The sequence below is a fragment of the Dermacentor andersoni genome, chromosome 3, assembly GCF_023375885.2.
Source record: "Dermacentor andersoni chromosome 3, qqDerAnde1_hic_scaffold, whole genome shotgun sequence".
NCBI classification, from domain to species: Eukaryota; Metazoa; Arthropoda; class Arachnida; order Ixodida; family Ixodidae; genus Dermacentor; species Dermacentor andersoni.
Window position 1 is genome coordinate 162,823,342 of NC_092816.1, and position 14,746 is coordinate 162,838,087.

At 48.6% G+C, this 14,746-nt stretch overlaps 1 protein-coding gene across 7 annotated transcripts in view; it reads left to right on the forward strand.

Moving 5' to 3' along the window:
* DZIP1 (DAZ interacting zinc finger protein 1) overlaps positions 1-14,746 on the forward strand; it is a 51,343-nt gene that overhangs the window by 6,773 nt on the left and 29,824 nt on the right. For 5 of the 7 annotated variants that reach the window (XM_055067360.2, XM_055067356.2, XM_072287347.1 and 2 more), the window contains 7 exons: positions 1,291-1,500; positions 2,307-2,531; positions 3,423-3,713; positions 6,252-6,458; positions 10,655-10,751; positions 11,988-12,048; positions 13,175-13,234. In XM_055067360.2, coding sequence (XP_054923335.2) covers positions 1,291-1,500; positions 2,307-2,531; positions 3,423-3,713; positions 6,252-6,458; positions 10,655-10,751; positions 11,988-12,048; positions 13,175-13,234 — 1,151 coding nt within the window. The remainder of the gene's footprint in view (positions 1-1,290; positions 1,501-2,306; positions 2,532-3,422; positions 3,714-6,251; positions 6,459-10,654; positions 10,752-11,987; positions 12,049-13,174; positions 13,235-14,746) is intronic. The other 2 variants (XM_050172832.3, XM_055067358.2) reach the window with 2 other exon arrangements.

Genomic DNA, 14,746 nt, shown 5'->3' on the forward strand with positions numbered 1-14,746 from the left:
TCACTGCATAAAGTAATCTAACGTGCCGACGCTTTAAAGAACCCACCGTGGTGGCGTACTGGCTATGGCGTTGCACTATTAAACCCGAGGGCTCGGGATCGAATCCCGGCCGCGGCGGCCGCATTTCGATGGGGGGTGAACTGCAAAACGCCCGTGTACCGTGATTGGGTGCCCGTTAAGGAACCCCAGGTAGTCAGAATTGATCCGGAGTTTCTCACTACGGCGTGCCTCACAATCAAATCGTGGTTTTGGCACGTAAAGCCGCGTAATTTAATTAATCACTGAAAGAAGGGCGTCTTTTGGTGACATGCCTCATTCCGGGCATAACATCGTGCTGCAGTGGATTCCTAGCCATTGCGGAATAGCTGGAAATGAACAGGCTAACGCGGAAGCAAAAAAGGCGCACACTGACGGAAACATTATAAGAATTCATTTTACCCGGTATGAAATCAACGCCCCGCTCCAAAACGCGATCAAAACTTCTATGGCGCGACATTGGGACAACCCCGAACATCAGCATGAGCGCCTCCATAGACTTGACGCTGGTTTACGATTCCGGCTTCCACTTCGGTTGTGGAGAGGCCAGGAAACACTCATTCCTCGATTACGGCTGGGTGTGGCATACACTCCCCAATACCTTCAGAACATTGGACAAACACGGGACCCTGACCTAGCTGACTGACTCCAGAGACAATAGCTCACGTACTTTGCGTGTGCCCTCAATATGCGGCCGAACGAAGAACACTCAAGTCTACGGTTGACTGCTTGGACTCACGCCCCTTTTCGGAAGAAAAGCTTTTGGGCGCGTGGAGGAGTGTTGACTGTGCCCAACGTGCCATTAAGTCACTTTTGAACTTCCTATGCGAGACTGGTTTAGACGATCGCCTCTAGAACCTGTGGGACGTGCAATCAGTGCGAAATGTGGTTGCGCGATAACTTTTTGTGTGGACAAGATTACTCTTGCGTGTATAGCGTCTACAGTGCCCATCCGCATATTGGACAATGTGTATATAGTAGTTCATTGTACCGTAACATAATCACCCGCCACTTACCTTTCCCTGTATTTACTACTTCCCCTTTCCCCAGTGAAGAGTAGCAGGCTAGAGACACGCTCTCCAGGCCGACCTCTCCTCCTTTCTCGTCCTTAAAATGTCCTCCTCCTCCTGCTCCTCCTTTTTTATCATGTGTGCCCTGGATCCTCACAGATCAGTCCGTGGTTGACTCGCTGAAAGTTCATTTATCGGGGAATTCGTGTACACATTTTACTTGCATTTTCCTTGTGGCCAACAGTACTCGCAGGATCTCCTGCTCCAGTCATTGGCTGACACCGAAGAACAGCTGGCGGAGGCGACGCAGGCGCTGGAAGAGGAGCGCAAGTTCCGCATCTGCGACCAGGAGGCCATACGAGAGCTGCAGCGCGAGAACCGCAAGCGACGCCGCATCATTGAAAACCAGCAGCTGGAGATGCTACGCTCCGACCGTTTGGCACTCACTGGAGCAGTTGCGTAACTTTATGCACGCTGTCACGCTATTTGTGCATGCATCTCCTGTTCCCCAGCTAACGTTAGGCGAGCTGTTCTACGAAAAAAAAATTTTAAGATGGACTGTGCAAGATACAACTATAAAACCTACGGTGTTTAGTCGTCAGAGGTGTGACGACCGAACGCTATAGGTGTTTAGATCGCGTCTTGCGATGTGTTTTTTAAATATTCTTTTTCGCTAAGCAGCTTGGCTAACGTTAGCCGGGGCACACTATACTACAACGCGTACGCCACCAGCCTGTTCTTTCCTAGTAGCAAGCGCGTGAGCCAGTGACATCAGCTATATAGAGTGCGTTTCCTGCGTATTTCCGGCGTTGGCGCACTCATTATATGCGACGCAATTACCGCGCTGTTCTCACGACCTTACAGATTTAGCTCAGTGTTTAGCCTGCTCCGCTTAGACGGACGTACAGGTAGAAAGGACACACAATCAGTCGCGTGACCTTTCGATCTGCGGACAAGTCAACATCTGAGGTTTGATTCGCCCGACGGGACACTCTGTAAGATGAGTCTACCTACAAGCATAACGTGGGTCAATGTCGTCGAAGCATGCCGCACGCAAGGACGCCGCAGCCGAGCTGCGAGCTTGTAGCAGTTCCGTCGCTTCTCTCTCGCCTGCGGTCTTCCTCGGCGATCTGACCCGTCCTGTATGAATACAGTATTACGAGGTCGTATAGATTACCAGTAAGAGGAACGACTGCGCGGAGGCCGCCCGCCCTACAGACGTGTCTGGACAGCGAGCTCCGTTGCCCTGTGTCGTCGCAGCCTTGTCCCTACTGCCGCAAGGTGTTCGTCAGCCTGGCGTACCTGCAAGCGCACGTGGTGCGGCGGCACCCGGACAAGCCGGCGCCCACCGAGGACGCCCTGCTGGCGCAGTGGCAGCGAGTGGCCACCGGCACGGCACTGCCTGCCGCCAGCGAGCTGCACCGGGGCCTCCAGGAACTCAGGGGTCTCCTGCTGCAGAAGGACGACGACCACGCCGAGGACAAAGTGAGCGGAACGATCGCTGCTGCAGCTGCTGCGCGCGTTCGTAGTGGCAGAAACTACGTAGTAGCGCGAAATAGGCACTGGCCTCGAAGTTGCTCAGAAGACGTGTGTTGTGCCAACGTTGTATTATGCGCACGGATCGAATATATAGCATATGTATATGGAATAGGTTTGAGCGCGGCCCGTTATCTCGGAAAATATTTAGCTTTCTGTTCAGCGGCGTTGACTATTTCAGATTGAAACTACACTGTTCTCTACCGATGACTCTTATTCAATGTGAACCGCGCGGATGTGTAAACCGGCGCTGCATCTGGCTTCGTTAGAAACGAATGCATCAAACTGATTTTCTGTTTTTCCGGCGCGGAAAAACGGTATGGTACCGCGGAAGGTGTGCTTACTGTTTCCTTCCACCCATAGTTCGGCAAACTCGCTCATGTGCCGACTCACTCACTGAGACTCGTACATATACATGTGAGCCTGCAGTCTGAGTGAGCTTGAGCGGCTCCTATGTGTGTGAGTCTGTGCCTGAGTGAGCCCGGCTGAGTATAAGTTTGGTGAATGCGAGTCCGAGTAAGCACGCCTGAGTAGAATTTTCGGTCTCAGAGTCCAAGAGAGCCCTAAGAAAAAAAAATACTGATTTGAGAGTGAGTCTGAGTGAGTTTCGCTTATACTGCCCACCTGCGCTGCCGTCTGATTTTCCGGTTCTCTCTCACGCTGTTCGGAGTTTGGTCGCCGATGTTGGCTCGAAACATGAAGTGCGCGACAATGTTAATAGTAGCGCTGCGGAATGAATGCCCGTCAACCATTTAAAGGGAGGCCAATATGTTCACGCTAGACGAACAGGGAGAGGTACAGCCATATATCTTTGACCTCTCTTCCACTCCCTGTCGGCAGCTGCTGTTGCGCGAGGAGCTGCTGTGCCGGCTGGACGAGCTGCAGCGCAAGTGCGACAGTATGGCGGTGGGCGGCCGCAAAGTCGGCGTGGCGGCTGCCGGCGAGGCCAGTTCCTGGGAGCTGTCGGCCGAGCCTCCCGGCTCGTTCTCCGAGGGCCAGACGGCGCTGGCCAGCCTGTCCCAGCAGCTGGTGCAGCAGAGGGATGAAGTGAGCCGCCTGCTCGCGCAGCAGGAACGCCTCTTTCTGCAGCGCATGGACGCGCTCTCCAGGGACGTCGTGGCGCTCACCAAGGTGGGTTCTCTCTCGAGCGTTACGGCGCGTTCTGCATACCACAGCGAAACCTCCAAGAGGAATGGCGTTGCGTTAACGAATGGTGCCTATAAAGGATCTCCTGGCTGTGAATCCCGATTTTGACGAACCTCTTCCCAGGTCGAGTATCCCGAGAAGGCACGCGTTCTCATAACCAACGACAGGACAGGGCCGGGATTATACGACGACTGAATATGATTATATGATTACAACGCTGTTCTATTTAGCGCTTCGTAAGTTGTTCAAGCATATATATATATATATAGTTGTTCAAGCATATATCCCGAAGATAACGTGGACGGAGCGTCCACGTTATCTTCGGGATATATGCTGGTTGTGAACGGGGGATAAAATGAAAGAAATAGAATCGAGCGAAAGGAATCCGTGCGTTATACGAACACAAGGTACACCATGACAGACGCAGACGATATCCCCGCCTCATGTAAGTGAATACGGTATCGCAATAAGCCCTATCGCAAGAAATCACCTTCTCAAGTGAAATGCTACGCATGTGCAAGGAAGGTATAATTAGAAGTGGGCGTCATTCTGTTTGGGAATGTGAAGGATTGTGACGGTCCGGGACAAGTACCGGCTTAAAGCGCTGATGTCCTTCGAGGAATGGGTCTGACCGCTAGGTAACGTTAAAGAAACACTGAACTCACTATGGAGGTTCGCATTGAGGTTTCCATAGTGAGCAACACTACCCTTTCCTTTACCTGCGTATATATATATATATATATATATATATATATATATATATATATATATATATACACTCGTTCGTGAGACACGTTCTTATTGTAAGCGCAGAGTTACACACTATGTTCCTTAACAGAAGATGTGATGGGACACTCTGTCTGTTGGAGTAACTTCAAGTCCCATATCGAGCTCCAATTCAGAGGGTTATCGTATGTCGATTAGTAGACAAGCTTCAGAAATAGAACGCAGAACGTGGCGTTGCGAAGGTGGGCCTGTGCTGGCGTCAAGCTTCGTGCAGTGAAAACAACAATAAAAATATTCTAGCAAATACATTGAGGCGAATTTTCTCAGTTATATGTGGCCGTGGCCAAGTTTCCAAAAGTTTCTTGGCGGAGACTGTTGGTCGAAAGGGTAAGCAGCGAATAAGTGTAAACGCTGTCGTTAGGGTATCTCAATGTGCATCTCCGTTCTCGATCTGGAGTGGCGGGCGAGGCGAGGGCATCGAAGCCCCCTGGTGGTCACTTGCACTTTGTGCCTCTACACGGACCCTTTGTTTAGAGACGTCCGTCTTAAGAGTAATTATTTTGACTCTGCCTGAGCGGAAGCGCAGTGTACGAGGTTAGGCGAGGTCAGTGTACGAGGTCAGTGTAGGAGGTTAGGCGCGGGCATACACACATAAGACATGCCTCAAATTGGCTTAGGTTCTCAAGGAATAATGATCCCAATAAAACCGCTTAATACGAACCAGAAAACTGATTAAGCGGAACCTCCGCAGCCGGCACAGACGCCTCTGTCGCTCGGCTGAACGGGAGACGCGTCTCGGTGGTCTTAACGGTTCTGCTCGCTGCACGAGAAGCAAATAGCGTTTCTGTGGACATGGACAACTTCGCCGGCGTCGACGATGACACGTGAACGTGTATGGCTGACATCGCAGAAACTATTACTGAGGAATCTTCATGGTTCATATGCCGTCTGGCTTGACTACTTCCCATGGTGCATCTTTTTCAACAACATGAATACACTGAAGAATTCTTGAACATGCTTGCTGAAATGTCAGTATTTGCAGCAGCGCTCAGGTTTGCAGAGCGATATGGCATGCCGCGATTACTCAACAGGTTAAACAAGTGTGCTAAAAGCAATATTTTCTACCAGGCGAATACATGTACTATCGCGCTGAATGTGAGCTGCAACACGTGAGCAGTGGCCGAAGCTGTGCTCTCGAGAAAAAAAGGACAGGGTTTTTGCCATTCCAGGAATGTGCATACCCCCGCGCTTTATGTTGTCGGCTTTCTACGCGACGCGATAATACAGGGGCCCGCAAAGAAGCCTGTAAGTCCTTAGCCGTTAGTGCAGTGTGCTTCCTGGAGCATGCTGCACCTACCTTCGTTACTATTCCACACACACACACACACACACACACACACACACACACACACACACACACACACACACACACACACACACACACGCACACGCACACGCACATACACACGCACGCGCACACGCACGCACGCACGCACGCACGCACGCAAACTTGCTCTAACTGGCTCTGCAGGTCGTTTTTATCCGTCTAGTAACTGCCTAATTTAGTTAATTAGCGCTGTTATAGAGATGAATTAACCTATGCTTTTTGGCTGTGTTGCGATCCCGGAAGGCGCCTGCTGTAAGCGGGAACGTACTATATCTCCAGTGAAAATGTCCTCAAAGTGATTGCCTCTACACGCCGTTCACCAATGTGAAATGTTTCCAGTCATTGGCATACGAGAGGCTTGGCAGCGGAGAGATCGCCAATTCACTGGGCTCCCACTGAATAACGCGCAGACGAGCACCACCCTGGAGCGGAAGCTGTCGCAAATGGAGGATCCCATCCCAGCACGTGGCCACCCCCGTCACTCGCTGCTCTATCGCGAGGGAGCAGCACCGCAGGCCGCAGGCATCGGCGTGCGACCCGACGCATCTAGCTCACCCCTGCGCCTGTCCAGGCCTTACTCCGAGGCGGTCAGGGCGTCGCCGCTGCGCTTTCCGCAGGTACAGACGCGGAGACGACGCGGGAGCACGACTAAGCAACTTACGGTCGAATTGCAAACAAGCTGCACGTGCAAAAAACGCCGTGCACTTTTATGCTTCATCTCGGAAAGACAGCGGAGCCAGCAGCAGTTCACCCAAAAGCATACGCAAAAATAGGGTTCGCCTCGATTGGTTTTTCTTCTCGAAGCCGCTGCCTTTCCGTACAGATCTTTATTTGTGTTACAGGTTTCAGCAGGAAAACCGAATGCCTAAGGGAAATTCTATGGGTTATCCTGATCTCATGTCTCAGCCAAAGATGATCTTCTAGCTTGGAACAACGAGCTTTTATTTTGCAATTTCCCCAGCATTTATATTAGCAGAGCAAAGGCATTAAGCTGTGAGCTGACTCTGGCTGGCTAGGCTCCCCTTCGGAAGTGAAGGGCATTTGAACTGTATATACGTATTTTTTAAAGCAGAGCTTGTTTGTTATTATTAGCTTGTCGCCGACTACAGTTTGCTTGAACCATTATGCGTACCTTATTTCCGCGGCCTGTCTCAGGCTCAATTCAGGGAACAATGCATGGTCGATACTAAAAAAAAAATTAAATTATGGGGTTTTACGTGCCAAAACCACTTTCTGATTATGAGGCACGCCGTAGTGGAGGGCTCCGGAAATTTCGACCACCTGGGGTCTTTAACGTGCACCTAAATCTAAGCACACGGGTGTTTTCGTATTTCGCCCCCATCGAAATGCGGCCGCCGTGGCCGGGATTCGATCCCGCGACCTCGTGCTCAGCAGCCCAACACCATAGCCACTGAGCAACCACGGCGGGTGGTCGATACTACGAAGCAGGACCCGTATTCACAAAATTACTTTACGCTAGAATTGCTCGTAAGATAAAACTGGAGCCAATACTGATGCTAGACATAATTCGAGCTAAGGCGAGTGACCAATGGCAAACATCACTTATGAACAAAAAGCTATGTGGCTACGGCCCATGGGTTCTAATTCACATATCTGTTCGTTCGTAATTGAACTTTGCCATTGGCCAGTCGCCTTAACTAATATTATGTCAAGAATCAGTATTGGCCGGAATGTTGTTTTACGAATACTTCTAGCGTAAAATGTGTCTGTGGATACGGTCCATATTTTCGCACGTGAGGCGTATGTCCGCTTGTGAATGGCCGGAAATCTTAACCGTCTGAGATCTGGCTAAATATTAACGCGTGATATTCTGCACTTACAAGGCGAATGATATAAAAGAGAAACAAATGATGTTGAAGATGCTTTATTGGCATCTCCTTTGAAGTACGATGATGGCAAATACATACCTAGCCTGCTTGAGTTAATCAGGTATGCTATTGACACGTACACTTGTTTATCTTTTCCGGGTGATCGCTTGTCACCGCCTATCAAATGTTATCGCACAGCGCAGGACGCGCCTGCATCTATCGGAAGTTTCTGGAATGTTATTGATGGTTCCATCGGCTGTCTGTCACCGAACGTTGTGTAATCTGATTGCATGTATGCGCGACGCGAATAGTGTAGAAGTTTGTGGAGGACACGCGGGTGCCAGCAATTACTCTGGAACATTCGACGACTGATGTATAAAAGCATCACGCGCTTGACCCGCTGATCAGACTTTGATGAACGCCGGCTGTGTTCGCCGCTGTCGCCGTTCTTTAAGTGTAGCCTGTATTTGTGGGCACAGGTTCGCCCAATGAAAGTTAGTTTTGTTCTTCACAGTATTGCTACTGTGTTCTTTATATTTCACTACCACGTGACACTATACATGCTTGCCATTCTAGCATTTTTTGTATTAATCTGCTTAATCTTTTTTTTTTTATCTTCCTCAGAACTTCTCTATCTACCTTGTCTCGTAGACCGCCCTTGTTACTACCCCCATGTAACTGTAACTTTTTCTCTGTTAGATTTTATCTAATTTGTAGGTTCATTCTTACTATCTCGTTTTTGTTTGTGTTCTTCGTTTTTTCCTTCAATGTTCTTAACTGCAGCTGTATTGACTTCACGTGTAGCACCAATAATGTCAAGGCAAAATTGCCGCGTGAATTCGCGCGTATTCTCGAGCTCCTTTCACGCTCAGAAAAACACTTTTATGTAGCGCGTATTGAGTAACAGAAAGCTGTATCAGGAGTTTTCCATGTTGTTCTACAATTTTCTTATTGACACTTTTCATCTAATTATAATAATTGAGAAGTTGGTTATTTAATTAGGGCTAATGATCTAATTAAGCGGAACGCAAATAGTAATCTATGTTCAAGCGACGGTAAACATTACCCTGGTTCTGTCAAGCTACGTAGAATTTGCATATATACATATTTAGGCCGAAGATTACATATATATATATATATATATATATATATATATATATATATATATATATATATATATATATATATATATATATATATATATATATATATATATATATACCACGTGACAGGCTTCCCACTTTTCACACACTTCAAACTTTTGTTTTGTTTTGACACTCCTAATCCTGACGAATTAAATACTCGCAGGATATAGCCGCCACGGCTGTAGCGTCAGTTCAATGTTACACCACAGCACACCCGAAGCCCAAAGAAACCTCACACAAAAGCAAAAGCCTGACCCACCACTTTTTGGAGTTATATAACCAGCCGAGCGACTAACCTATATAGCGGCTATATACGACTACTCAATATGTGCTAAGTGAGCCGCAACTGCTCAAAAAGACGGCAGCGTTACATACAGGGTGTTCAAAATTGTACTTACATGGTTTTCTTAAACTCTGGGAGGCACGCGAAGATCACCTGTGCAAATAAGGTATGTGGCCAGGGGGGCATAAAGTGAGATAATTATCGCTGTCAACAGCATAAATAACTAAAATTGAATGATTCACTTTTTGTTGACTGCCGTAAGTGGATATGTTTGTATTGAAAAGTTAGAGGCAGTCGTGCTTCTACGCAGTATCACTTTCAAGAATTCTTCTAGCGTGTCTGTGCTCCGAGATATCCGACTGCAAATTTTAATTGTCGTTCGCATGATTACGCATGCAAGAGAGGATCGGCGCAAAGCTCCTCCCAGATGTGACGCGGCTGTTGCGTGCGGCGTTTAGTCTGACAACAGGGTGGAGGCACAGGCAAAAATGATAACTGTTCCCTTTCCCCTCAGGGAAGGGCAACAGGGGGCGGTTCCACCTACCTAGCATGAGCTGCCTTGCGTGCTGCCTCGCGCCAACATGTCACGCCCTCATTATGGTGAGAACATCGTCCGAGGAGTCCAAGCGGAGCGCTAGACTTTGCTATCGCTGTCGACGCTTCTCCCTTTGGTCAAATCTGGCAAACATTTTAACGGTAACCACACTTTTATTGCGATGGCGCTTATATCGACACCCGAAGCGTATTTTTGCCGTCGCCGTCGCCGTGATGTTCCCTATAAAGTCCAAAAGCGATCGCAGTGCCGCCGCGCGCCGTATGCTGTATGTGCGAGTGAAAGTGTGTGAGGGGAGTCGACGATCGGCGGCTCAATGTCGCGCGCGCTATAGAGGGAAGGGGAAGGAGGCGCGCCGTATTCCGTCGTGCGCAAGCCACCGGGGGGAGGGGAGGGAGGCGGTGACGGCGTTGTACTCTGGCAGCAACTGCATAGTGCACGGCCGCGCGCCCTACCTTGAAAGCGGTTTGCGTTGGGAGCAGAGTCTATGTGCGTCGACGGCTTATACCTTTGTGCGCGCTGCGTTCTTGCTGCTCAGTTTGAGTTGAGGCGATAGACAGCACGAAGGTTCCTTCGCTCGTTGCTGCTGCCACGCTTCCTCACGCCAGCGTTTGACAGCGAGTGTCCGCGGTTGTCGAGTGTGATGTGTTGATGTTTTCCTTTGCACGCTGACACCATACTTGTTAGTTTAGTTTGTAAGCGTATGTGTGCAAGTTTAAACGGCCGATAAAGGTACGATCCTTACTTCGTATAGCTGTTTGCGCATTTGCTGTCGCACTCGATGCTTCGCCTTTCTTGCGAAACTGCGACACTCCTACTTTTTTAGCACACGCAAAAGTTGAAGAACACAACGGGCAAAGCTATGACGGAGTTCTCCTCGTAGACAGTGTGTAGCAACTCTTTAACGCCTATGGTCTTCGCTTGGCAGCAAAATAAAATAAAGTGAATAAAATAAAATAAAATAAAAGACGTTGCGATCAATTAAAACTCTCTATTGTTTCAGAGCACGCTGTCCGTGCCCGTGCCAGCTCCTCGGCAGCGAATGTTCTTCAACGGAAAGGGCCTCAGGCAGCCACCGTCGCTGACTTTACCGCGAAAGGGTAAACGTGCACCGACTTTCGTCAGATGCCGCCTACCATGTTATAGAACCCACACTTTGGAAAAAGAAAGCGATAGAAATGAAGAAAAGGGTAAAAAAAATCCGACGGATTCCTCTGCAAAGCTCGTTACTTTAGCGTCATGTCATTCCCGTTAACTATGGGAAGTTCTTGAATGTACAGTAGTGAAAAAAAAAAAAAAAGTAAGGATTTCACGATTCCTGCGCCAACTTTTTTTTTGTGTCATACTTTGCTCTAGACACTTACCTTCAAATAAAATGGCACAAATGCGTGTGTGGTCGACCAATGCAGTTCATGTCGCACTTAGTGCTTGAGGGGCCACTGACGAAAAAGAAAAAGAAAAAAAACACTTCTTAAGGTTTTGTGCATAATGGTACGTAAGATGCGTTTAACAGTCGTTAAGAATATTTTGAAGATAATCAAAATAACTCGGAGTATGTGATCTATTTCGCGACGGCCTTCGCGAATGCGTGCGCCAATCACATTACGAGTGCTACCGATCGTCGCGACAGTGATGGCGCCGCGGTAGCTCAAGCGGTAGGGAATCGCACGCGTCACTCGCGACAGGGATTCAATTAGCTGTCGTAACACCCAGTAGCTGCACCGTGCATTAAAGGACACGCATATAGCACAGATCAGACTGAGCACAACGTTAACTGTTTGCCCGCCACTGAAAAACCGTCGGCAATGCGCGAAGCAGCTTGCTGCATTCCACCAAGCATTCACCTTTCAATTGGTACTTCGTCTGAACAAAGACCCGGCACTCTTGGCATGACGATGATGTAACATCGTCACTGCTTGGACGTCCGTAGGCGTCCCGCTTTGTTTTTGCGCCATTTGACTACAGGCATCATCATACCTATAGCTAACGAATTCTACGTAGCGTCAGTAAACTTTGGTCACTCTCATTACGCCACGATAATGTCGATGTTGCCAGGTCCGGCATTTCGAGAACAAATTTGGTAATAAATTAAAATATTATGTGTTCCTTAAAGAACCCTTCATATTTGTTAAGTCTTTTTGATCCACGTGGGAGTTATAGCGTGTTGCAGTACTTAACGTTAACCAGCCGTGGCGTGCTTTGATACGAGCGAAGAATAAAATCGGCATTATTATGGTTTGCTTCCACTACCCAGGCATAGGCACGCATGTAAGAGATGGCTTATTCATAGGGTGCTTACTGCGAGCGGTCTTGCTTTTTTTTTTTCTTTTTTGCAGATTCGAGGCTTCACGCAAAAGTTGCCCAGAGCGGCCCTATAAAAGAGCGGCATGAGAGCAGGTAAGCATTATTTCATTGCGGTTTAGAATATTACGATCGTCAACTATGTCTCCAAGGCACATTGTGACACGATTGAGGTGAATTGAGAAGCGCGGACGTTGCTCAAAGTTCGACGGTTAGAAAGGAGGAAAAAGATGAATTGTTCTGACCCTTGCTTGATTGATTAATTGCTTGCTCGATGTCTTGCATTCTTGTTTGCTTGATTGATTAACTTCAAGGTCCCAAATAAGCACTAGGGCTATGACATACGGCACAGCGGAGGGCTTTTAAATAATAATTTCTACCAGGTGGGTTTCTTCAAAAGTGTACTTAAGCCCGATGCACGAAAATAATTTGCATCCTTTCCCCATGGAAATGCGCCAACGCGGCTGGGGATCGAACCAGCGACCTCGCTCTCAGCCGCTGAACACCATAGTCACGAGGCCACCACGACGTGTCTACTGGCACTTGTGACTTCTATGCAATCGACTTTCTTCCTAAGTGCTACGGGACTTCGCTTACACGACCGTAACTCGCGAAGGCCATAGTCTTTGAGACTTATATCAGCGAATTGTAACCGGACACGCAACACTGGAGCCAGATCCAGTAAGGTTTGACGAAGTTGCATCGACAACCGCTTCGGAACGATATCTGTCAAGTGTCTGCATGCATACAATGGCGCGTTTAGTGGCGTACACACTGCAATCGTTGGAAACAGTGCCTGCAGTGCATGCGTTAGCAGATCTGAGCACTGCACTTTTGCCCACTTCATAGCAACGCTATGGTCACAATGTTTAGTTCCATTTCATTGCGTTACCGAAGCATCTAAATAACATAGCTCTAAATGCTGAAACTCTAACCCATGTGTAGTGCCTAATTGCTTTGAACGTGCGCAGTAGGGCTCGGGAGGCAGCCGAGGAGGTTTATTTTTAAAGATCATTGGGAGACAGCGTACCGAGCTTCAATTTATTAATAAAGCGCGTGCGTATTTTCAGTTGTGAGTTGTACAGCACCAAGAACGCACTACGGCGAAGAGCTGTGCTCTCGCTTGCTTACGCACTTGCCATCTCTCGCCCTCTCTATCGCTTGCCATCTGTCCGCACATCATGGATACCTCTCTTTGCCTTGCTCTCTCCCACAACGCCAGCACAGAGAGTCTGCGCCCTTTTCCAAGTGGCTGGTCATCTCCGTTCCAAGCCGTGCTTCGGTAAAGGGTGTTCACGCTTACTGTTGCATGCAACCACCGTTTAAATGCAGCCAGATAACCATTTATGTTCCATAGATTTTCATAGGATATGATGTTTTAGACGGTGCACACATCCTATATATATATCTAGATTTATACAAACAACGTTACAAATACATACCAGTCATAACCTAAGTCTCATCCAGGCAACAGTACTGCAACGTTGTCATGATATTGCAGCTCAACATATGTGACCCGTAATAGATGCTCACTTTAGGTATGAAGAGATCTATAGAACATCCAGTTAATATTTTTCAGTCGACGCTAGCTACCCATAATTACAGGTGCCACAGCAGATCCACCGACATACTATAAAAGATAAATTTAATATAATGTTCGCAGCAGACGCGGTGCGGCAGAACACCCACACATTAGTGCACACGCCCGCGACGAGGAAGCGCAGCATACTTAATCTCCTCGACCTTCCGCCTGGAACACTGAGGGTATTAAGTTAACGAAAACTTTAAAAGTAAAGTGTACCAGAAAATAGGCAGTGTAGATGTATACGTATAATATGCAGACATGATAGTTTCCAAATATACTTTGAACAAATGATAAAACAGAATTGTGGCGTAAGGAACCCCCCCCCCCCCCAAAAAAAAAAAAAAATACCTATTGGGGGAGGGGCAACTATTCATGTTTGGTTCGAGAAGAATTCACCAACGAATATGATACTTCCTATGCGAAGTTTGAGCGCAGCTCTACACGTGTTTTCATTTCGCGATATATTGACTGGCGCGGACAATGTCTCGTGCGGCACGCTGCAAGCGGAGATGAATGTGGCGGGACTGCCTCGCTAATCTGGGTATCGCGACAGCCAGCACGTGGCTGACGCGTAGGCGTGATTCCCATCAGCCGCCGCCGACAGACATCCCAGGCAACGCGCGCTACTCTAGCGATCGTCGCCCCACTACGCTTTTCTTCTCACTCTTTCGCCATAGCCTCCTCCTCCGATTTCAGCCTGATGGTTCCGTCACACTCTCACGCTTCGCTTTCCTCCTCGCGTCTTTCATTCACCGCTGCGCTCCGCGATCGCTTTCATCTTTCGCTGTGCTCGTTCGCTCGGTTACGCCGATACCGACGCCGACGCTCGCCGCAGTAAAGGCACGTTCACACCGAAGGCGGAGCGGACAAGCGGACAAGCGGACAAGCGGATGCGGCCAAGCGGCCGCGGATTTTCCGCTTTGCGGAAAATACGCGGCCGCTTGGCCGGATCGCGCCCGGACCGATTTTTTCCGCGCGGATAAGCTGGCCGCTTTGGCCGCAGCCAATCAGAACCCGACACTGCAGAAGCGCTGGTCAAGGAATATAAACGAATGTCTTTCTCTGGGCTTTTCGCTTCTGTTATTCAAAAGCGTCAAAACGGCAAGTTGGGCCAGTTGGTTAGGTTTGTTACAGCGCAAAACAACACAAGGACAAAAGAAGGTATAAAACGACGACACGGCACCGTGTCGTCGCTTTATACCTTCGTTT